The sequence below is a fragment of the Macrobrachium nipponense genome, chromosome 33, assembly GCF_015104395.2.
Source record: "Macrobrachium nipponense isolate FS-2020 chromosome 33, ASM1510439v2, whole genome shotgun sequence".
In the NCBI taxonomy this organism is placed as follows: domain Eukaryota; kingdom Metazoa; phylum Arthropoda; class Malacostraca; order Decapoda; family Palaemonidae; genus Macrobrachium; species Macrobrachium nipponense.
The window spans coordinates 48,425,199-48,450,070 of NC_087219.1; the positions used below are offsets into that span (position 1 = coordinate 48,425,199).

Consider the following 24,872-nt stretch of genomic DNA (forward strand, 5'->3'; position numbering starts at 1 on the left):
GCTTCGTTGTTTATCTATCGTTCCCCCCTTCCCCCTTTTATTTTAGTTTGGTATTTTCCATTCAAGAATTCCCCCTTTTTCTTTTCGTCAGCTTACCGTTTGTTTTCGTTTTGTCGGTGAGCAAGTAATTTTTCCTTGTGCGGCCCACTCATCGAGTGGCCTCCATTGCGTTTTATATTTTTCGCCTTATTTTCATTACCCCTGTTAAAGCATGTTTTTTCCCTTAGCTTTAAGTAATTGATTTTATTTTGTCTACGTATATTTGGGTGTTCGGTCGGCGCTAGCCTTCATAGGCTTTGCCTGCGTTTTCCTCGTGATCCTTTATTCGCGGGGGAGGAATCGCTGGTCACGTGATCGTCCCCCCCCTTCATTCCCTCCCTCCCCCTCCCCTCTCGTGGGACTCCTCGTAGTTGGGTGCCGCTCTCCGTTGTTTGTCGCTGACGGCCGGTCCCACCCAGCGGAGGGGGGAGGTGTAGTGGGTCTCCCAGGACCGGTGGGCTGGGGAGTGTCGCTTCTTAGCCGACCGCCTCCGGAGTTGTTAGTCGCACTGCGTTTCAGCCTCGGCTTCCGTGGATTGTTGCGCTCTGCTTCTTTCACTCCCGGAGCTTACATCCACCCGCCTAAAACATTCCCTCTCCGCATAAGGCGGGTTTAGATTCCGGCCGCTCCCGGAGTCATTGAGGGTTATGTTTACGGAAGTTACTCTTCCGTAGGCGGAGATAGTATATTTGTTATTTTAGTTTTTATTATCATTATTTTTATCTTTATTTTTATTTTATTTTTCTTGCCACGGAACTTCGTGTACCCCCCTCTCCGGGTCATACAGCTCCGGGTATACAACTCCGGATGGTTTTTTTTTTTCCTTACACAGTCTCCGGGACGTTAACATATGAATATATTTATACCCTTTCTTTTCTTTATAGCCCGGAATGCTCCGGCACAAAAAAAAAAAAAAAAAAACACATATACTTCATTATCCTATTAAGTGTGTGCAATTGTTCTTATATATTATTGCACTTACAGGCCTCTCAGTGTCTGGTTTGCCGGCTGTAGTGCTGCTCTGCAAGATCCGTGCGGCCATGACGTTGTCGGGGCCACGCCCCCTGTGCAGTGCTGCTTCCTGATTCCGTGGTCTGGCATCATGAAAACTGTTTTGCCTGCTACGACTTGGTACATCAGGCTACCTCTTCGGTAAGTTGCCGCATTGCTGATTTTCTGGTTTATTGTATAAAAAAAAAAAAAAAAAAACAAAAAAAAAAAATAAATGAAATGATATAAAATAAATGATCAATTAAAATTTGTTTAAATTAAATTACATTGTTTAATCAATAATTATAGAATAATGTTCAAGGAATTTACGGTTGGTATTTGACACATTCCTTGCATTACAGGCTGAGCAGTCTATTAAGGATGCTGCACTCTCCGCCCTCAAGATCTGGGTTGGAGGGTTTGGACGGAACGTAGGGAAGGCTAAGCCGTATAATTCTGTCCCGAGATATGGCGACTTTGCTCTTCCCAGCCAAGGAAAAATCCTGCCGGATACGTCGATCCAAAAGTAGCGGCAACCAATTATCAAATCAATACAAGACTCAGTTTATTGAACAGCAAGAGGCGGAATTGCCGGACCTTGGACTAGAGGAAGTCTCACTTGAAGTGGTTGAGGATTTGCCCGTTACACTAGGCACGGGTACAGGTAACAGTGTTAATGAGGCTAGCTTAGTTAGTCACCGGGATCTTTCCTTGAGTGACTCTGATTCTTCCTCTCCTTCTACTTCCAATTCCTTCATGGGTTTCACAGGAGGTTTGCACTCCTTCTCTGTGATTCCTAAACTAAAGAAAAAACCTGCGGGTAAAACCTTGCTTAAAGGCAGATCAGAGACAATACCAAGGACTGGGCAGTCACCAGAGCTTCATACACATATTAAAACTAAAATAAAGTCACTTTCCAAACCTTCAATCCCAAGGTCTCAAGGAGGGAATTCTTCCTATTGCCCTACCAGTCCCATTCCATTAACTTCTAGGGACCGGATACCTCATTAAGGTACCGCAAGAGGGACAGGATGATTCTCCTTCCGTTGACCAAGACCAGTTCAACACAAATATTCTAAATCAGGTCAGTGGCCTTGGTAGTTTTACTCAGCTCAGTTGCAGCAAGGTTTGAAGAAGTGTTTAGCAGGTTAGGTGCTCAGGACTCCCTGATTGCAGGTCTCAGACAGGAGTCGGCAGTTTCGGCCCCTTCTAGTAGCTTGATGCAAGCTCAGAACATGCCTGACGGGTCCACGCTCCCTCCCTTCCACCCGGGTAATCCCTGGAGGGTGGCTAACTTCGCTCCGTTTGTCAATGGGATGTTGACTATAGAAGGTTGCGGCACACGTAGGCTCGAGGATTTCGAGTTTTTCCCCGAAGGTTTACAGCCTCCATTTATCGGCTATGTTAGGCTTACGGAGGCAGCTCTGGTTAGAGAGGATAAGGTCCCCAAGGGGACTGTTATCCTTTCTAGAGATCAGGCTCAGCAAACATGGGTACGGAGCCTAGAAGAGTGGGGGACGCTCAAATACTAGAATAACAGCTTTTAAAAGTCCTTTCACCATGTTTACAACTGATGTCGGCAAAACCCCTTACTTTTACATCAAAGGTAGCAGAACTAACACTCCAGGCAGTGACTCGAGAAGAGCCCATGCCCAGCTTAGGGAGACAGATCCCACATCTTTACTACTCCCAGGTAGGGAGGCTTTGTGGGAGGATTTGCCAGCTTTGTTCTTTTTCTCGGTAGGCAAGCTGAAGCCAGATTGTGCAATCACCTTGTTTAGTGAACGCCTTCCTAGGCTGTCAGACGCATTGATCCAAGCCAAATTTGACGCTAAGACACGTCTCGCAAGGTCTCTAACTCCCTAGTGATGACAGAGACGGCGGGCTCGGGAGTACGCTCAGGAGGCTGCTGTTTAAGGTCATTGCGAAGTCGTTACTTTTAAGCATGCAATGTGACTTGTACGACTTTGCGATTGCTAGGAGAAATTGCAGGAAGCATGTTCTGTCTGAGGCGACGATAAGGCACGAACCCAAACAAGCTTCTAGCTTCCTCAATCTGGGGTGTGCAGATCTCTTCCCAGCTTCAGCAGTATCCCGAGGTTCAGAGTGAGGCATCACGTCTTAACCAAAGCATCAGGTTGCGTTGGGGAATCCCTTTCAAAAGGAAATCAGAGTCTTCTTCCTCCAGTTTTAGGGCTAAGAAGAGGCAAAGGAAGTTCCTACCTTTCCAAGTCCCGCAACAGCATCCTGTGCTACAAGCTGTTCCAATTCAACAGGTATCCCAGCCTTCGACTTCTAAGGCTTTCAGCCTCAGCAACAGCATCAATTTGTCTTCCTTTCGCCGCCGTCTAACCAACAGGCCTCCTCACAGTATTCAGTGTCGCCCGCTTTTAAAACACCCGGTCTATGAGAGGTCGGGCATTCACCCCTTTACCAGAGTTGCTAGGGGTGGCAGGGCTAGAGGATCCTTTCGCCAGCGCGGAGGAGCCAGAGCCCAAGGGCGAAACTAGAGGTGCAAGGTCAGGCAGAGGATCCCAGCCTTCATCATCTCAATGAAGTTTCTCAGGTAGGAGGCAGGCTGTACCTCTTTCGTCATCGATTGGGGGTTCAGCAGTTGGGGCAAAAAAAGCATAGTATCACCAGAGAGGCCTAGGCTGGAGTTCGGATCAAAAAGGTCCCCCTCCACCCATCACCTTCTATCAGGAACAAACGCAGGAATTGATGGATTACTCCAACGGACCTTCTCCAGAAGGGAGCAATCTCCAAGACGAAGAACTTGAAATTTCAGGGTCGTCTATTCAGCGTCCCAAAGAAAGGGACCGACAAAGAAGGGTGATCTTAGACTTGTCCCGTCTAAACTTGTACATTCGTTGCGACAAGTTCAAAATGCTGACCATCTCTCAGGTGCGGACCTTACTTCCCCTGTGGGGCCGTCACCACCTCTATAGATCTTACAGACGCCTACTATCATGTCCCCGAATAAGCTCGGCACTTCCGACCATTCCTCGGCTTTCAAACTAGGGAAAGAAGCCTACTCCTTCAAAGTAATGCCCTTCGGGCTGAATATAGCACCAAGGGTTTTCACGAAACTGGCGGAGACAGTGGTGCAGGAGCTAAGATCCCAGGGTATATTGGTGGTGGCGTACCTAGACGATTGGCTAATCTGGGAGATGGACAAAGGCAAATGTATGAAAAGCCACGGACAAGGTCATGTCTTTCCTGGAATATTTAGGGTTTCAAGATCAACAGGACCAAGTCCCGGTTGACTCCGGAGTCCAAGTTCCAGTGGCTAGGGATTCAATTGGGACTTGGATTCTCACACTCTTTCCATTCCAGCAGGAAAGAGAAAGGAGATTGCCAAGGCAACAAGACAATTCTTAAAGTGCAAAGAGACTTCGAGAAGGAATCAGGAGAGGATCCTAGGCTCGCTCCAGTTTGCCTCAGTCACGGACGTTCTGTTGAAAGCCAAGCTCAAGGACATCAATTGAGTTTGGCGTTCGAAGGCAAATGCAAGTGTCGGGACAAGTTCGCCCGGATACCTCTGATTCTCAGAAAACGCCTGCGCCCATGGACAAAGGCCGCCAACCTAGCCAAGGAGTTACCGATTGCAGTTTTCCTCCCCCGTCCCTAGTGGTGCATACGGACGCATCGCTGACAGGTTGGGGAGGTTATTCACAGCACGAGAAGGTTCAGGGAACTTGGTCACCTCACTTCACCTTCACATCAACATTCTAGAAGCTATGGCAGTGTTTCTGACTTTAAAAAAGCTCCGTCCTCAAAGAAGACTCATATCAGGTTGGTCCTCGACAGTGCAGTAGTAGTACACTGTAATAAACAGAGGTGGTTCAAAGTCAAGTCATGTGAACCACGTGATGATAGCAATCTTTTCTCTAGCAGCCAAGAACACTTAGCATCTGTCGGCTACTCACCTGGCAGGAGTCCACAATGTAGTGGCAGACGCCCTGTCTCGGTCGGTCCCTCTGGAATCAGAATGGTCACTGGACCAAGAATCCTTCGAGAGGGTTTGCCAAAGAGTACCAGGTCTAGAAGTAGATCTGTTTGCCACAGAGGCAAAACCACAAGCTGCCTTGTTATATAGCCCCCAATCTGGACCCTCTGGCATACGCTACGGACGCCCTGAGCATAGATTGGAACCAGTGGTCGAAAATCTATTTATTCCCTCCAGTGAACCTTCTCTGAAGGTGCTGCACAAGTGAGATCCTTCGAAGGCCAGGTGGCTCTCATAGCCCCTCACTGGCCCAGAGCAACTGGTTTCCCCTTCTCCTGGAACTAGGTCTTCGCCCTCACCCTCTCCCGGACTTGAGACTATCGCAACCAGTTCAAACGAGGACTGTGTTCGATTCCTCAGGTCTTCACAAAACCCTAACTTTATGGATTTCATGAAGCTTGCAGGTAAGAGAGTAGGCGACATTGATCCACAGAACATGTTGTCGCCCTATGAAACCCACCCTGTTTTCTTTTTACCCACCCTGCAGGACAAGATGTTCATAGATTAAGGATGACCGCTAGGGGGCGCTGCTGTCCGTGGCGTCGGTAGTAGTAGTAGTAGCGGCCGCATCACCCTTTAGTATCAGCTCTCTCTGGTGGGGATTTTATGTTGGAAGGTCTAAATGGTGAATGATTCGTGGTAGTGATCCCACTCGCCTATATTCACATACCGACACTTCTTTTATAGTGAGCGAGTCAGTTTACTGACATTTTCTTAATTTTGTTTTTCTCTGGTAATTTTAGATTAATTTTGCCTAGAAATAATGATCTTAAGGATATTTCATAGGGCGAACACGAGCCAACTCACCCAGAAATAGATTTTCCTACAGTCAAAATCCCTTTATTGGCATATCCTCATATCAAACAGCTTATTTGAGGAATAATTCGAAATCAATGAAAGAAACTAAAATATGCGATCCCAGCTGAGAAAATGTAAACATCGAGTTGCGGTTGCGGTGACAGCAACCTTTAAGAAATTTCAACGGAAGTGTAATTACAGTAGTACATAACATTTATGATAACATGATATTAATTTTTTATTAAAGGTTTCTTATACATATCACAAGTTTGATCACATGCACCACTCCAGTTTGGTTCTGGCGAGTCGACTTCGGCTTCGTTGTTGATAGAAATCATCTTCGGTACTGTTCATGGCATTTTTAAAATTATTTTATGACACTATATTTTCACGTTCCCCCAGTGCCTTTTATGATAGATGCAGCGAACATCAGTGAGGCAGCACGCAAAGCTTTTTGTAATATAAAATTGTAAACTGTTTTGAACAATTCGGGCATGTGAACAATGATTGTGTACAATAATTATCGTTCATTATTGTAGTATTATTAGCGGTTGTTTGAGAATGGCGACAAAATGTAAACAAAACAGTGGTTTCTCTTTACCGCGACCTGTATGAAAAGCATATAGACTTGGCTTTATTAAACCCAACTTTGATAATTTACAAAAGGAATGTATGTATCTCTTAATTAAGTTCCATTCAGCAACTAAAGACAGTTATGATATTGGTAAAACGCGATCAGCTGAAACTGTAAACAAACCTAGAATGCAAGTGGCACATCATCATTTTGTTCTTATAATGTAATACGTAATAGTACATGTAATATGATTACAGTAAAACATGTTTTATTTAAATTATCATTATTCCCAATAAAACTATTATTTGACTTCTGCGAGCTGATATTTATCAGTGTAACAACCTGACCGAGGCAATTTCTCTCTCTCTCTCTCTCTCTCTCTCTCTCTCTCTCTCTCTCTCTCTCTCTCTCTCTCTCTCTCTCTCTCGTGATATTCCTCCATCCTTCACTACAAAATTCCAGTTTTTAGAAATCTGAATAAAGCAATTGTAAACATGTATTGGCATAAACAACTGAATTGAGAAACGGCTGATTGCTGTCGCCATTTACCGTAACTAATCAAGCGTTTATTAAGAGCTCCGTTAAAATTGTTAAACCCTGCCTTTTCTCAATTGTGGCTTCCACAAGTAAAAATAGACTAAATTTTTATTAATTTCTCATGCAGTGGAGATCTCAAGAAAGAACACTAGTAAATTAAAGCTGCAGGTTATATAGCCAAGGGTGAATAAAACGAATAACGGCCAAGTGGCAGTGATGTTCGGAACGGGAATCACACCTACTCAATGCTTATACAATGAAGTAAAGTAATATGTGCACGTTTTCAAGCAAACTTTGTTAATTTATGATAAAAGGTATCTCCGAATTATATCTCTCCTAACAAATAATGGCAATAAAGATATCGATAATACTCAAATCAGCTGAGATTTTGAGAATGTAAACAATATTAAATGCAAATGATGTATGATGTTTATATTCTGTAATACAGTAACGATATGGTAATAGTAATATTGTTATTGGATACAACAAGCAAATCAACCTTTATTTAAGTCATCATTATTCCAAATATAGTTGTATTGTTTAATTTTTGCAAATAATCACTTTTCTTCAAAAAACATTTCGATTTTTAATTTAGAAGTCGTCCTATACAACAGATATGAGATAAATTCATGAAAATTTGCCATGGTTTTTGGCCTCGTTTTATTTAAAGGTTGTCTTATATGCGGAAATATACGGTACTTAAATAAATAGCCTTTTCAATCAAAGTCCATGTTTCACTGTAATGTGTGGCATCCCCACAGATGTCTACAGTGCCTTTTGCAGCATTGTAGAAAGTTCTTTGCAGGGTTCATTCAGCCTCTAGCTGCATTTCTTTCTTCCTTCCACTTTACATTCATTCTCCAGGAGCTTTTTCCACTAGGCATTCTTGCTTCTTGACCTTTGCTTGTGGTGTCATTTTTTTTATTATTATTAATTTTTTTTTCTAGTTAAATGGCCACCAGACACATGGAAAACCTGCAGAGATATCATGGGTAAATTTGACAGCAATGACTTGCAACCTTCTATGCTGGATGTTTTCAAGTGTAGTACCACTAGTCATGGCTGCAAAGGTTTCAAATGATTTTAAAGTACTTAATAAGGTAAGCATATTTGTGTTCTAGATTAACTCTAGATTAATTGATACTTGTAGATAGATGAACTCTAGATTAATTGATACTTGTAGATGGCAGATAATTTGCTTACATAATGTACTTTGTCAGCTTAACCCTTAAACGCCGAGCTGGTATTTCCGAAAGTGTCTCCCGTATGCCAGCGGCGTTCGGGAGTGAGTACCGAAGCGGAAAAATTTTTTTTTTTCAAAAAACACAGCTGGCTCCCTTTTTTGTCATTGCCTGAAGTTTAGTATGCAATCATCAGAAGTGAAAAAAATATCATTATCATATATAAATATTATCAAATAAATATTGGAAAATATGACAGCGCAAAAAAAATTTCACATATATGTAATTGTATACAAATCACACTCTGAGCAAAATGGTTAAAGCTAATGAGTTAATTTTTTGTTGCATTGTACACTAAATTGCGATGATTTTGGTATATAACAAATTGTAAAATGATCAAAGCAACACAAAGAAAATATTATTACAATATGATGCATGAATTTGTAACATGCAGACGTAAAAAAAAGTTGTTTTAAAAAATTCACCATAAATCAAAATACGTATTGTGCTAGAGACTTCCCGTTTGTTGCAAAATGAAGGTAATTGATTAAATATTACTAGACTGTAAGTGTTGTAGCTTATAATTGCAGTTTTCGACCATTTCGGTCGAGTTAAAATTGACTGAAGGTCGAATTTTTTCTATTTATCGTTATTTATATGAAAAAATGTCAAAACTGATAAGAGCTACAACCATTGAGTTATTTTTTGTTGTATTCTACATTAAATTGCGCACATTTTTATATATAAAACTTTATATATCGGCTAATATAAAACGGTGCAAACATTACGAGAATCTGATGAAAGAATTTCTGATTTTTATGGCAGTTAACGCTCGGACGTAAGGAAAAAGTTTTTTTTTTTTTCAAAAATTCACTATAAATCAAAATTTGTTCCGACACGGCATACAAACCTTCGGTCCTTTTACAATAGGAAGGTACTAGCGGCAGCTGGATAGGTCGTAAGCTTTCGAACAAGGGGTTCGGTAGTTAACTGCTTGTCCGACAGGCGCGCGCGCGCGATTGGGAGGTAAACAAATCACTTTTGCTTTCGGCCTGCTGGCGTGTGGACGTGTATCATCGCTCTCTGCCCGCTTCATCGTCGTTTGCTTTCGCATGATTGTATTTTTCTTTTTCTAATTATCTAGTGAAACTGAATTGTAAGTACAATCATTTCAGTGAATTCTTTGTGAATTAAGGATCTTGGTGTCACCACGCCCTCCGATTACCCGAGTGCCGGGACTGAAGGGCGTAAGTGCGGGAATTCATTTTCCCAGAAATGATCTCGTATTGTGTATGCTCGGTGCCGAGGGCGGGAGCACTCGCTCCGAGCGTAGATTGGGTTGGAAATGTGTAGATGAAAATCGTAAGTAAGTGCTCTTTTCATTTATATTTTTTTGACCTGTATGCCCGTTGCCGAACGAATGCGCTCGGCACGGAAACTTATTTAGTATGGAAGTGGAATCGCAAGTACAGTATTCTTTTTCATTTTCATATATTATTTTGATTGTAGCAATACTCATTTTGGATCAGTTTCCGAGCTTACCCGGAAATTGATCCTTCCCCCTTTATTTTGAATGAAGTGAAATCGCAAGTGCAGTTCTTTTTCATTTTCATTTTTTATTGAGATTGCATTGTTTACTGGGATAATCAATGTTTCTGCTATTCCCGGGAATTGATCCTTCCCCTTTTTTTATTTGTATGAAGTGAAATCGCAAGCGCAGTAGTCCTTTTCCATTTTCATATATTTTATTTTGATTGCATCAATTCATTATGGATCAAGGTTTCCAGAAACCTTGATCCATAAGGTAAGGAATTGATCCTTTCACCCTTGCGCTCGGTACCTAGGGCGCAAATGCGCTCGATCCGAGCCCTTATTCATTGTGAAGTGAATCGTATGCAAGATGCATTTTCATTTTATCCCTTGTTATTGATTGCATCAATATTTATTTGGTTCAAGTTCCGCTCAGTCAGGGAATTGATCCTTATGCCCTTGCATTCGGGCCGATGGCACGATCGCTCTCGGGCTCTTATATTGTTGTTGGGTACATGGGTGCTGTGCGGGGGTGGGGAACGAGAACCCCCCCCCGCTCAGCTCCCACAGTGGCCCTGCCCCTTGGGGGGGGGGAGGTTATCGGCGTTCTTCTCCTCGCCCGATCCGTCGAGCGCGGGGGAGGGCGCTCGTGCCCGATGTACAATTGTATTAGGGGTCTTCCACTCGTTCGGAGAGGGCTCATCCCCCCGCGCGAGGGGACTTCCCCCCCCACTAATCGCTACTACTGTTATTTCCGCAGGTGCTACTGCCACGAGGGTGGACCTTGGTGAGGTATGGGCGTCCTTCCATTTGCAGGGCGTGCTAGTGTCCAGGGGCTGCGGTTCTATGTCTGGGCCTACTGCGGTCACCCATGGAGTGGTGACCACGCAACCAGGTGACGACGTCCCTCCTCACCTGGTGTACTCGCCTCACGTGGTACAGTCTTGCCTACAGCCGCTGTGAAGTGCCGTTCGCCGTACCGAGAGGGGGGCGTGCCGCCGCCGCTCGTGGTTGCCGCGCTGCAGCGACCACACTCCGCTGCCCTAGAGCTCGCCCCTGGACCTGCCGCCAGTACCAGGATGTTGCTGGCTGCTGCTCCACTTCCTGTGTTTCCGGTGCTGCCTGCCGTACCTGCCGATTCTGGGCTGACTGTCCATGCAGTTGCTGCGCTGGCTGTCCCTGTCGTTGCTGCGCTGGCTGTCCCTGCCGTTGCTGCGCTGGCTGTCCCTACCGATGCTGTGCTGGCTGTGCCTGCTGTTCCTGAGATGCCCATACCTGCTGATGTCGTCCCTGTTCGTGGTGGTACTAACCCAGACTTTGGTCTGTCTGTACAGGTGCGTCCGGGCCCTGTGGCTTCGGCTACAGCAGCCCGGCTCCGCCCTGGATAGCAGATCTTACGTCTGTCCTGAGGAAGCTGACGAGAAGAGGAGGAAGGTGTCGTCGTCGTCGTCTTCATCTTCTTCATCGTCGTCGGCTGCCGCCTCTTCCCCTTCGACTTCTAAGGCTTCACAGCCGAGGAAGAAGAAGGTTGCCTCCTCCCTCTAAGAAGTCTCCCTCGGGAGCTTCTCGGGACCCGTCTCACCTCGGTGGGACGGGAGGGTTCCTTTCCGCTGGTCCTCCTGCTCCTTCGGGAGGCTGGGGCCCGTCTCTTCTTCCGCAAGGAAGACGACTACGGGGAACCAGAGGGGTACCGGCTAACACCGGTGCTTCCTCGCCTGGTGTCAGTGGTTCTGCCACTGCATCAGGGTCCGTCTCGGCCTCTCGTTCGCGGGAGGTACCGAGTGTACGGTCGCCTACAGCGACAGTGCAGCCAGGAACCAGACCTCTGAGTCCGCTCAGCGTCAGGTTCACGGCACGGGGCGGAAGACTGGTGACAGCCGCTTACGCGACTCTCACCAGACCAGCTCTCACTCTCGCGGCGAACAGCTGGCTACCCGGGGACGTGACGGTCCACGACCGACCACAAGGGCTGAGGCTGGGAAGAGGTCCTCCCGTTCGACCGGTGCCAGCCACGGCTGGAACCAGCGACGTTGACGTGCCGTGAGGACAAGCACCCGGTCTCACTGTGACAGTGGAGCCTGCAGGTCGCCTGACCGTCGCTCTCACAGAAAGCGAACGGGTACGGCAACCAGCACCAGCTCTTCTGATACTCGAGATCGGGGCCGCTGTGCTCAGTCCAGCCGTCCTCCACAGGAGACGGTTCGACCAGGCCTGCAGCTCGATCGCCACCGCGGGTTGACGATCGACCTGCAGCCCTCAAAGCCATGCTCGGTGCTGCCAGCGAGCAATGAGGGAGCGTCAGGTCTGCCTCTCCCGTACCTTCAACCTCCTCGGGTTACACCGGGAGGAGCGAGGTATTGAGAGTGATCGTGAGGGGTGCGCCCCTCATGATCCCACCACAACGCCCTACGTGCCAGGCACGGTTCTGGGACCGGCCAGGACGTATGGCGCAAGTGGATGGGGAAGACCGAGAGGGCTGTCGCTGTTCCCCCTTCTTAGGAGGAAGGTTCTCGGAAATGCTCTTGTTCGACAAGGGCTTAACGGTCCCACTCTGCAAGATGCTGTGACTTCCGAGATCCAGAGGGACTTTGTCGAGGTTACGGCGCTGATTCGTCAGCACAATGATCTCGGGGAAGGATCACCGCTCCCACCAGCAGAGCCACGTCTCGGCTCGAGTCGTTTTGGGGCCCGAGAGGGAACCAACCCAAATCGACGGTGGGTCTGCCGCGATCGGAGCTTGCCGACTGGTTGAACCAGGTAGTCCTCTCGTCTCCGGACAAGAAGGCTCTCTCAGTTCTGGACGGTCGAACAAGCTACTTCACCTCCTCTACTGCGACAGAGGCGTTTCTACGTGTCTTCGGACACCGTATTTAAATACCCCTTCGGTCCTCCTGAGGTTTCGACCTCGACGAGGACTGGAATGAGTCGGAGCGGTATCGGCTCTCTCCTGTCAGGTGTCGATTAGCCCCACCCAGACGACGTTCACAGTGGAAGGACGGCGTTCCCCCCGCCCCTCACCTGCTGCCGGAAGTGGGGGGTGCCTGGCCAGCCATTGGGCAACTGGCAGCGCCACGGCGCCGAGACCTGGATTGTAGATGTCCTTCGGGAGGGAGATCTATTAACCTTCGAATCTCGGTCACCCCTCACCTCCAACCCCGGTCCAACAGCAGGCGTACGTTCCAGGGGCATCGAAGGACGTAGCATTGAGACAGGAGATCAAGACCATGCTGAAGAGCAAGAGAGCTGTAGAAATCGGCACGGATCAGTCACCGGGCTTTTACAGCCGACTCTTCCTGGTTGGAAAAGTCTACGAGAGGTGGCTGCACCCGTGATAGTATCTCTACTCCCCTGAACCGGTTGGTTCGCCAGACCCGGTTCACGATGGAGACGGCACGCGCAGTGCTCGACTCTATCAGGGAGAACGATTACATGCTTTCAGTGGACTTGAAGGATGCGTATTTACAAATACCCATTCATCAGTCCTCCAGAAAGTACCTCCGCTTCATCCTCGACGGGACGGTGTACCAGCTCAGGCCACGTTGCTTCGGTCTCTCAACCGCCCCACAGGTGTTCAGGCGAGTGTTCACTCTGGTGTCTGCTTGGGCCCATTCGCACGGGATACGTCTGATGGGGTATCTCGACGATTGGTTAGTCCTGGCGAGCTACCGCTCGCAGTTGCTACAGGACAGGGATCGACTGCTCGAGTTCTGTCGCGATCTGGGGATCGTTCTGAACTTCGAAAAGTCCGATCTCGAGCACAAGCAGAGGATGAAGTTACCCTGGGTATGCGGATCGACAACGGTAGCAGGGCGAGTCTTCCCCGCCGAAACTCGCGGATCAGCAGATTCAGGGAGGCAGCCAACCAGTTCCTGTCTCGGCAGGAACAGGTAGCTCAGCGATGGCAAGTCGTGATCGGACACCTGTCGTCACTCGGGAAGCCAGTCCCTAACGGGCGTCTTCACCTGCGGTCTCTTCAGGGAGACTGAAGGAGAGTTGGCACAGGCGACGGATCCCCCAAGCTTTCCATTGTCACGGAACAGGAGGTGAGGCAGGACCTAGCCGGGTGACTGGACGACAGGAACCCCTTAAGAGGAGTGCCTCTGCGCACTCTCCCCCCGGGACATGCAGCTGCTCTCAGACGCATCGACCGAGGGATGGGGTGCACACCTGGAAGAGTTGCGGACTTCAGGAGTGTGGTACTCGAGAACGACAAGCACCTTCACATCAATGTACTGAAAACTCAAGGCAGCGTTCCTCGCTCTCCAAGAGTTCCAGGACCGCTTGATGGGACACTCAGTGGTGTTGATGTACGTCAACACCACGGTGGTGGCTTACGTCAACAAACAGGGGGGGCCTAGTGTCTCTCCCGTTGTATCAGTTGACTCGGCAGGTGCACGAGTGGGCCGAGGCGCACTCAATAGAGCTGTCGGCACGCTACATTCCAGGGAAGGAATGTAGTAGCAGACACGCTCAGCCGTCGGGATCAGGTGATAGGGACCGAATGGTCTCTACACCAGGACGTGGCGGAAAGGCTCTTCGACCTGTGGCGGCGACCAGTCGAGGATCTGTTCGCCATCCGGCACAACAGGAAGCTCCAGGTGTTCTTCTCGGCCGTGCCGGATCCAGTGGCAGCTGCAGAGGACGCTCTTCAACACCCGTGGGACGACCTCTTCGCCTATGCCTTTCCCCCGGTTCAGCCTGATTCGCAAGGTGATCAGTCGAGCATGGTCATCCCGAATCTCAGGATGATCCTGATGGCTACCCAAATGGCCACAGGCCATTTGGTATCCGGACCTGCTGGCTCTTCTCGCAAGAGAACCGAGAGAATTCCCCATTGGCACAACCTTCTCGCCCAGCCACACGTCGAGCGGTACCACGAGCAGTCCAGTCCCTAACGTCTTCACAGTTCGTGGCTGTTATCCACCATCTCTTGCGACAACGAGAAGCTTTTTTCGTAGCGCAGCAACAGAGATGGCTGGAAACGTCCGTCAGTCCTCTGCAGCTGTGTACCAGGGGAAGTCGGCCGTCTTCTGTGGTTGGTGTCGTAGACGGGGCCTCCTATCTCCTCTCAGAGCCACTCTTCAGCAGGTAGCGGTTTTCCTCGTTTTCTTCGCCGAGGAAGCTCCTCTAAGTTCCCACAGTCAAAGGATACAGAGCCGCCTTGACGCTCGTCCTGAAAACTGACGGGATTGGACATCTCGAACTCGTTCGAGATCTCCTTGCTTAGAGCAGCCTCCAAAGGTCTTGCCAAACCAGGGAACTCACAAGACCCTCTTCTTGCTGGACCTGGCATCGGCGAAGAGAGTACGGGAACTTCATGCAGATAATGATGTGGATGAGATGCTGCTTTGTCCTGGGAGGACGCTACGGCGCTATCTGAAGAGAACTCGACACCTCGGGCCTGAGTGTCGACGCTTCTTCGTTAGCAACGGGGTCACCAAGAAAGAAGTATCAAGAACACTCTTTCGTCCTGGCTGCGTGAGGTCTTCAGGAGGGCGTATGAGGCTGATGGTAGTGACGACATCCGTACGTCCCGTCCGACGAGCTCACGAAGTCAGAAGTATTGGGCCCCTCGTTGGCGTTTCGTAAGAACTTCTCCGTGGCGCAGGTATGGAAGGCAGGGGTCTGGTACAACCAGACTACCGGCACCTTCCTTATACCTCTTGGATATTGCCCATAGGTCCTTGGATCGGTTTCCTTAGGACCCGTGGTGGGCTGCTCAAACACGTCGTGTAGCTAACCCCAGACCCCTAGCAGGCTGAACAGCATCGAGTCCTGGTGTGACTGTATGAATAGATAGTGAATGAGAAAGTGACTGGCTTCTCTTTCTATCTTTTTCTACCCCTCTACCTCCTGTCGGGTAGAGGGATACGGTCATTACCCTGCTGGATAAGGACGAGATGCCGGTGAGCTATATGACAGAGCCCATCCTATCCCTTTCACTAGGGATAGGAGCAGAATATCCACCACTTCCTTCTACAAGGGGGGGAGTGGATGCCTACAAGAGTCAAAACCATGACTTTATCTTTGCTCCTGTACAGGAACAAGTTCTTACATTGCTGGTACGAAGAGATACGCTTGCCTCTCTCTTAGTACTCGGTCCAGAGGTCTGACCATGATCCTGCGGTGCACACCCCGATCAATCGGACAGAGGCTTGGATCCCTCCCTCGCTCTTACGACCAGGGAGGCTTCCAAGGTTGGGCGAACACCAGTCTGTTCACAAAAGACTCAGATTCCACCCCCACCAAGAAGTGAGTCTTCCTATTGTAAAAGGACCGAAGGTTTGTATGCCGTGTCGGAACAAATGACAATTTGTCCAAAATTGCATTTTCCTAACTATACAAACCTGAGGTCCTTTTTACACATAGCCCCACCTCATGCCACCCCTCACTCTGCAGTTTTTGCTTGGGCCAAAAGCAAAAGTGATTTGTTTACCTCCCAGTCGCGCGCGCGCGCCTGTCGGACAAGCAGTTAACTACCGAACCCCTTGTTCGAAAGCTTACGACCTATCCAGCTGCCGCTAGTAACTTCCTATTGTAAAAGGACCTCAGGTTTGTATAGTTAGGAAAAATGCAATTTTGGACAAATTGTCATATTGTGCTGGGAGACTTCCAGTTTATTGCAAAATGAAGGTAAATGATTGAATATAACTAGAATGTAAAAGTTTTAGCTTACAATTGCGTTTTTCGACCATTTTGGTTGAGTCAAAGTTGACCGAAGTTTGAAATTTTGGCACATCGTGATTTATATGAAAATATTTCAAAACTGATAAAAGCTACAACCATGGGTTATTTATTGTTGTATTCTACATGAAATTGCGCACATTTTCATATATAAAACTTTATGTAACGGCTAATAAAAAACGGTGCAAACATTACGACAAACACAACAAACTGACAGAAGAATTTCTGATTTTTTCGGCAGAGTTACTGCGCGGACATAAGGAAAAAGTGTTTTTCAAAAATTCACCATAAATCGAAATATTGTGCTAGAGACTTCCAATTTGTTGCAAAATGAAGGTAGATGATTTGAATATTACTAGATTGTAAGAGTTTTAGCTTACAATTGCGTTTTTCAACCATTTCGGTAGAGTCAAAGTTGACTGAACGTTGAAATTTTGGCACTTTTTGTTATTTAAATGAAAATATTTCAAAACTGATAAAAGTTACAACCATGGGTTGTTTTTTGTTGTATTCTACATGAAATTGCACTCATTTTCATATATAAAACTCTATGTAACGGCTAATATAGAACAGTGTAAAAATTACAACAAAGTGACAAAATAATTTCTGAGATGTGTCGCTGATGCTTTTTAGTGCCAGAAGAAAGAAATTTGTGCATGCGCACCTGGGTAACGCTTGTAAACAAAACAACACCTTGATCCGTGAACCCCAGCATCCCTCAAGGCACGTGATTCAAAATTTTTTGCCAAGTAGGCCTATAACTATTTTTCCGTGAATATTTTAAAAAATTTTAGCGTCAACGTATTTTACGTCAATTAAGCACCCAACAGACAATTTTCATCGATGTAAAATGCCTCCAATAAGCATTTAAGGGTTAATTAGTAAGATGAGATATCCATATTCATTGTGCCTTGTAGAAGTTGCTGTAAGTCATATGTCAACGGAATGGGAAGAGAGGAGCCCAAAAGAGTAAAAAAATGAGGAGTATATTTGTTGTACATTATTGGCAGGAAAATCATATACTAGTACTGTAATGGACTGTGAGAATACGTACCAAAATTATATAAAAATGTATGGAATTGGAAATTAAGAGGTCAGCTGTTGAATATGTACCATCTTCACCATCTTTAGGATTACATTCATTCATATGTAAATGTCCTAAATGGAAAGAATTGCCTTAGAGTATTATAAAGATATATCTGGTAACGATCAAATTCAGAAGAATCCTGTGCAAATAGATTGTACATTTGACCTAGGATCATTAGGTTATACATACTTTTGTGGAAAGAGGAAGGAGGCATTGGCTTGTTTATAATGATTAGACATCAAAGCAGAGTTCAGTGCCACCTTGATATTAGATTAATATATCCAGAAAGTCTGAGGGTTTGTAAGACAAAAATACAAAGAATCATCTAAACAAATGAATTTTCCTCTTTTCACTTACTGAAAAATACACAGTATCCAACATGATGACTCAGCATTTAACATCTTGACACAACAAGGGATAGAGGCCATGAGGACCTGAAGCAAATTGGGCACAATTTTAAAGATGATGCACAAACTTCTTGGAAGAATTACTATTTAGAAGCAGTGAAAGAAAATACCACAGCTTGGGTTTTATTTTGACCCGTTAACTTTACTAATTTCTTTTCATTTGGCCATTCAATTTTTTTTTTTTTTTTTTTACATATACTATAGCGTAGTTTAGTACAGCAGATTTTTTCTTTGCTGGATTTCAAGTTTAACTGATGCACCCATAATTTTTCAGGTTGGAAGCACTTTACATGCAAGACCATTTGTATATCAGCTGACACCACAACAAGACATAGATTCATTTCTTTTGTATGTGACAAGCCTCCGTCTGAAAGCAAAGATTTTATGGGTTCCAATTCGAACATACTTCTTAGTTTCATTTTTGATGTTACTGGTCATGTTTACTATGGTGCTAGGATATTTGTACTTTTAAAACGATATTGTTTAAAAGATTATTGTTATATATTTCAATGTAATCTCTCATTACTTGCAGATTCTGTAAGATCACAATAATGCAAATTTTTTTGTTTTTTTTTTTGGTAATAACTACGATTATGGGTATTTCTTGTCATTTTGTAACATTCTCCTTTGGAGACCCGCTTAATGTGTTATTTAGTACTTACTGTCAACTCATGCTTAGGAGCATTTTGTTATCTTCACTTGTTAGTAATGAGAGATTATCATAGCATTTATTAAAAGTGTAGCAGAACTAAAATATTTTTTCTAAAGCACATCAAAATCTATTAATGCCAGCTCAGTACTACGCACAAATTCATGTATATTTATAGAAGAAATTTATTTGTGAATAGTATTTACAAAATTCTAAACCATTCCTGCATCCTTACAGTCAAGTTTATATATAACAATATCAAACCCTCTAAACAGAAAGGGAAAAAGCCCAAAAATTTTAAGAGAAAATGTGTAGAGCATTACATTGTTGTTCAAGAGCTTGCAACAGCCCTTATCTCTCATCAAGAAGTACTAGTATGGTGGTACTTCTGTTCCTTTATTAGCCAGATGACTTCCTTTATCTCAAAGCAAGAAGTAGGATGACCCCATTTCTGGTTCTTAGTAATCTACTTTATCAGCCAATAACTTCCTTATGTCGTCAGAGCAAAAAGGGAAATTACTTCATTTCTGGTTTATCTCATTGCATAAAGTGATATGATCATATTTCGTTGTTCTTTATTAGCTAGCATCCCAACTTACTTGGAAGTTTGGTTATTACTGTTTGTAGGCTTTACTTTTCAAATGTGCCTTTAATATGCACACTATTGATAAGCAAAGCCCTCCATGTTTAGCCATTTTTTGGCAGACATTTTCAGAAAACTGCCTAGGAGTTTGAGCAGATAGTACCTTTTAAAAACAAAGGTGTGGTATATGTCTTTCTTTTGTTGTTGTTACTACTTTACTGTGCTTAGTGCAGCAGTTTTGTTAAACTATCTAGCCATAATTACTTCAGTAGTCACCTAACTGTGAAGCAAACTATTGTCATTATTCTGCTTAGTTTGACTACACTGCAGAGGAACATGTCTAGATTTTCATAGGACTGGGCTACAAGACTTCTTCCTTAATGCAGGTTAAAAAGTGGAGCAACATGAGGTTAAGAGGTTTGGAAACTAAATGGGGAGAGACCAAAGGAAATGGACAGAGTTAAATAAATATAACAAAAATCTCTTCAAGAGTTAATGAAGGACAATTCTAGCATTCAAAAGTGAAGAAAAATCTATGTGAAGGGCTTCTCTGGCTTTTGTCTGTTCCCTCCCTCGTTATCAGTTGCAGAGATGGATTTAAGGGAGGAGTTTGATTGGCTGATGAAGCTGGCATTTTAAGTAGATATTAGGTGAAAGTATTATTCTAGATGTACGATATCTCGGCACTCTTTGATAAAGTCACATTAACTTTCAACTAGTGCTTTGGTCTGAGTTACATGTAAAAAGTAAAATATATGGCCTTCTTCAAAGTGCTTATGAACATGGTCATGATGCTATTTCAGGAAAGTACAGTATTGTTAATGAAAGTCTGTCTAAGATTTGGATTTTGTAATACAGTACTAAACTCCTTTCATGAATTTTTTCAAATTTATTGTGCAGGTTTAGCTATCTTTATTTTTAATTTGTTAGCTGTACTGCACCTGTTTTTTTTTATTACAGAAGAATGTAAGACTTACTCATCAATTCTGTTTCTCTTGCCTTCATTAGCAAAACATTATGCTTGACAGAAAACTGCTAATAATGAAGGGTTATTTCTAATGAAATATTATAGGATAAAAAAATATATTTTTGTTATTAATTACAAACTCCACAGATAAAAAAGGATAACATTTATTGCCACTACTATAACTTTAATGTGATGTAAAACATGAGATGAAAAGCAACTTTAAGAAAAAGCAGAAAGATACCTAAAATCCAATGCACACAGACAAGGTTAGATTAGAATGGATTATAAGCCTGAGTTTCCATTTTTTATCAATAATTTCCATCTGCATGACGAAAGGCAAATTGAAGCAAAAATTACACCGAAATCAATATACAAGGAGAAAAGTACACACACTAACAGGTCACAAAATTGATTTCTAATGAGAGAAGCTATGTAAACCTCATGTTTGATCATGGTCATAGTTTAAAAAAAAAGTATGTGTGAGGGATTTCAGCTTAACATTCACCCAAAAGATCAAGCTGCCTTATAATAAAAACACTTCTCAGCTAATGCAGCTTTTAAAAGCTGGCAGTATAATATTACATTCCCTTAAAAATAATTCAAATTGGTTGGACCTGACGACTTTAGACAATGCATTAACAATCGCATATGCTAATATATTTTTTCAGTGATGGTAAATCTGACTTTTACCACTAAAATTCTTGAAAAAGTTGACGACAATCCTCCTTTCTTCTATTGTTTGTGATGTATGTACAGTATATCTTACTGTTTTAGTGAAAGACCTTTGCTCTTTGGCTTTCCTTGTGCAGCCTTATCCTACAAAATGTCTCATCCTGATGTTGTGGGAATGAAAACCCCCTTTTAGCTTCCCAGTTTCATGATAGTTTGAAACAATTGTTATTGTTATTTGTACTGTTTCCAAAATATGAATCTCGGCCTCACTTGGAATTTTCTCTATCATTTGACTTGCCCTCATTTAAGAGTCAGGTCTTCATCACTTATGCACCAATATCCACCAATGCAAGCTTTTCGTGGACCTGGATTTCTTTTAGGTAGTCATTTCCCTTCTTGATCTCTATACTATATATTTTTCTTTACCTAGAGAAACAAGAAACATGAAAAAACCTATTGAGGGAGATTATTTTAATGTTAATTTTCCCCTAATGTAATAGGAACTGTCTCCTGTTTTTGTAAAAATACCTCAATGCTGACTGGAGGTAGAAGGCTGAATGGTAAGGCATAAAAAAAGCAAATATGAATGGATGACAACCAAGAGAAGCGATTGTAATTTGGATGGAAAGGCACATCTACAAAAGTTTTTTGAACACATCCATCTGTACTTATATTGAAGTTATATAAAGGGCTATTACAAATTATTTTATATGGTAACATACTCTATTAGTAAATTAAGACATCAGTGTTCAATACGGGTATAAGTGCTTCACAACATTGTTAATATTGAAATTGCTTCACAACATTGTTAATATTGAAATTGCTTCACAACATTGTTAATATTGAAATTGCTTCACAACATTGTTAATACTGAAATTAACTTGATTGGGACTGAATGGCTTCATTTATGTAGCAAGTAGCATGGACTAAAGTGCAAAGCCTCCCCCAAAAATGTTATCTCTTTTTGGCATTTTTCTCTACTATCTTGATGGTGTTATCTTTCATGCAAAACATCTTCACTTTTGTGCTGATTTTCTCTTTTTCTTGGTCATTTATGTAAAATTAATTTTAAATCTCAATTTTTTTATTTCTTGTTTTCACTGTCACTTTTAATGTGTTCTTTTAAATTTACTCTTTTGATGCAAGTGGAATATCTTTTATTTTAAAGGAATTGTATGATACAGGGCATTTTAAGTTTTTATGTTTTTAATTAGTTTTATATGGAAAATGAATTTGTATTCAGTTCATTTTGTAAATGTTCTTGTTTCATTAGGATTCAAATATGTTTTAAAAATCTGTATGTTGCTGCTGTCCTTAGGTATAGTGCCGTCATACTTTATCTAGTTTAGTTAAACTCAGAAAGGTTGATTCTACTTACTAAATTTCTATCTGATTTTACAAAGTATAGTTAGTTTATAATTTGGAGCTTTATTATTATTATTAATACAAGATGAGAATAACTTAATATGGAACTTGCCTAAAAGGCAACTAACTTGCAAAGCAAGCATATATGTACATAATATACTGTCTGTATGCAAAGAGAATATAAGAAGTATTGAAGATAAAAAACAAATATGTACACATATAAAGAGCAGTTGGAGCAGTGATTGGAAAAGGATTATTGCTGTGCCACAACCTTCAAGCTTTATTGCTTTGTTATAACTATTAATCTGCCCAGCTAGGTGGAATACCTTAGTGGGGGCCTGGTTAGTATAAATTTATACCAGGAGTAAAGGACATATACATCAACATTAGCCAAAAAAAACATTTTGTGACTCCTTCGGTTTTTCCATCCTTTTCAGTTAAAATGTGCAAGTGCTTTTTTACTCTTTTACTAATTTTTCAACATAAATGGAACTGATATGATACCAGGCCCTTTTGTACACCTTCTGCAAGTAACCAGATAGTAGAAATCATTGGTTGTGACATAAAAGTATAAATTTAACTTTGCCATCACCAAAAGCATGCAAAATCCTATGCTTTCAGATATAAGAAGTCCCATTTCATCTATTATATGTTAAATTTTAATAAAACTTATTGAAAAAATAAAAGGATACAGTTTGAAGGAATATAAAGTAAAATTTTACTAAAACTGACTGAAAAAATTGATGGGTGCAGTTTGAAGGTAGTATATAAGATATTTTTTGAAGTACAGGCTTCTCAGGCTAAGCAGCCTGACCATGGCCTGATGCATCACACTACTATGTACTTTGAAAATACACCTCAAGCACTCTGGTCTGTTAAGATTTTAGTGGGCAGTCCCTCATAATAGTGAGAGTGTGACAAATTTCAATTAATACTCCATATAAACAGACGGTAGTTGAATGGCTATGACCTTTGAAAATGTCACAAATTTATTTCCTTTGCATTTTACCAGGTGTCCATTGAGTGCATAGGTTATATACTTCTGGTGATCCATGTCACAAATTATTTCTTCTTTATTTTTATGCCTAACAAAAGGTAAACGGGTCTTCCTTTCAGTCGGTTTCCTGAATTTTCTCCTGATAAACTTATTAGTGGGTTTGATGGGAGATATGTAGAACAATTTGCATAATTTGTTTCTTAAGTGTAATGCCACAGATATCAGTATTCCTTTTAGTTAAGCACTTATAACATCCATCTATTCATCAATTTTGTTAGTCTTGAGCATTAAAGTCTGTCTTAAAAGAAATGCTGAAATGATAAATTTCTAGATTAATGGGATTGTTAGAAAAACTAAATTTTATTTGGTTACACACAATGATTTCTGAGGTAGAGGAATCCTGATGATAATTGTTTTGCCCTATTCTTGATATATCAGTACTCTGTATCTCTTTGTTCATACAGGACTACAGCCCATCACCTTTTAAGTAGGAGTATCCTTCAGCCAAAGCTGGAGTCTGTCATTGAAACATAGTAACAAGGTAGTTACCTGGTGTTGGGTGGTTGAGGGGGAACCCCTAAACATCTGCTGTCACCAATCGCTTTTTCTCCAGCCATTGTTAAGTGAGAACATTTTGCTACCCTCCTGCTGACTGCCATTAAACTTTTTTTTCTTCTGGCTTTTTGGCAGTTTTTCTGGTGAAATGAATATGTCTAAGATAAGTCAATACAGTAGGTGTGAAAGACAAACAAGCGTGTGGGTGCCTAATGTTCTCCATCTTTATAGATCACCACCAATACTGTTCCTTCTGTAGGGGTAGGACTTGCAGTCCAACCTGTAGGGGAGTGAGCAAGTTGGTCTCCTTTGCTGTGGAAAAGGTTTGGTACCAAGAGGATGAAGACTAAAAAGTGTCTGCTGGCGTTGTTTGGGGGAGATTACTAATCCTTTGAAACATCAAATCATTTTGGGTCCTTCCCCCTCCCCCTAAACCTCTTTCAGCTACTTCCAAATAAATGATCAGTGACAGCACACCTACCACTGGTCAACTAGCTTGATACCAACTTTCAATGACTGATTCTAGCTTGTGCTGAAGAATTCTCCTATGTAAAAGGCTCTGGTTTGTGTATTTAAGAAAAATACAAATTATGTTTAAAAGTTTACTTTAAAAGTATTCCATATACTGTACATAGCATAATTTTTTTATGGCACTGTAGAAAGATTAACTTTCACTGTGATAATTAGTACTGAAAATGTACTGCATTTTCTATATTTAATAGTAAGTAGTTCTGTATAGTTTTAAACTTGTTTCAAATATTGGTCAGGCAATTTTTTGTTGGAATACTTATGCACCTGTGTACAACACCTGTATGCCGCATTTATAAATGTAAAGAATTCTGTTTGGTATGTTGTATATAATAATGTATACTCCTTTATTAAGTAAAAGAACCAGTAATCTTGAGAACTCTTAAATATTACCTATTACTTTATATATCTGAAATTGATAAAAGCTGAATTTCATTTTTACTATGATCTTTATTTGTCTTTGTGATCCCCATATGGGAATATCATTAGCAGTGTCATGCCCTGCTCAAATTTTCACCCAATTAAAGAACAAATATTATGGACAAGCCCTGTGTGATTAGAAATTTGATTCAGCAATCTTGTTAAACTACTTTATATTTATTTTGATTTTTGTGACAGAACAACAAACCTTATACATTGAGGCTTAATATTTTAATAAAGCAGGATTATACTGAGGTAGATATGAAGGTTATTTGTTCCTATGTGGATGCAAACACTATG

At 42.8% G+C, this 24,872-nt stretch overlaps 1 protein-coding gene across 1 annotated transcript in view; it reads left to right on the forward strand.

The window, feature by feature from the left end:
- The window catches only part of LOC135202851 (uncharacterized), a 131,418-nt gene extending 106,588 nt beyond the window's left edge, over positions 1-24,830 (forward strand). Inside the window, exons 8-10 of the mRNA XM_064232310.1 lie at positions 7,618-7,642; positions 7,895-8,047; positions 18,111-24,830. Of these exons, the coding sequence (XP_064088380.1) occupies positions 7,618-7,642; positions 7,895-8,047; positions 18,111-18,308 (376 nt within the window). The 3' untranslated portion in view covers positions 18,309-24,830. The remainder of the gene's footprint in view (positions 1-7,617; positions 7,643-7,894; positions 8,048-18,110) is intronic.
- Positions 24,831-24,872: the final 42 nt, after the last annotated feature.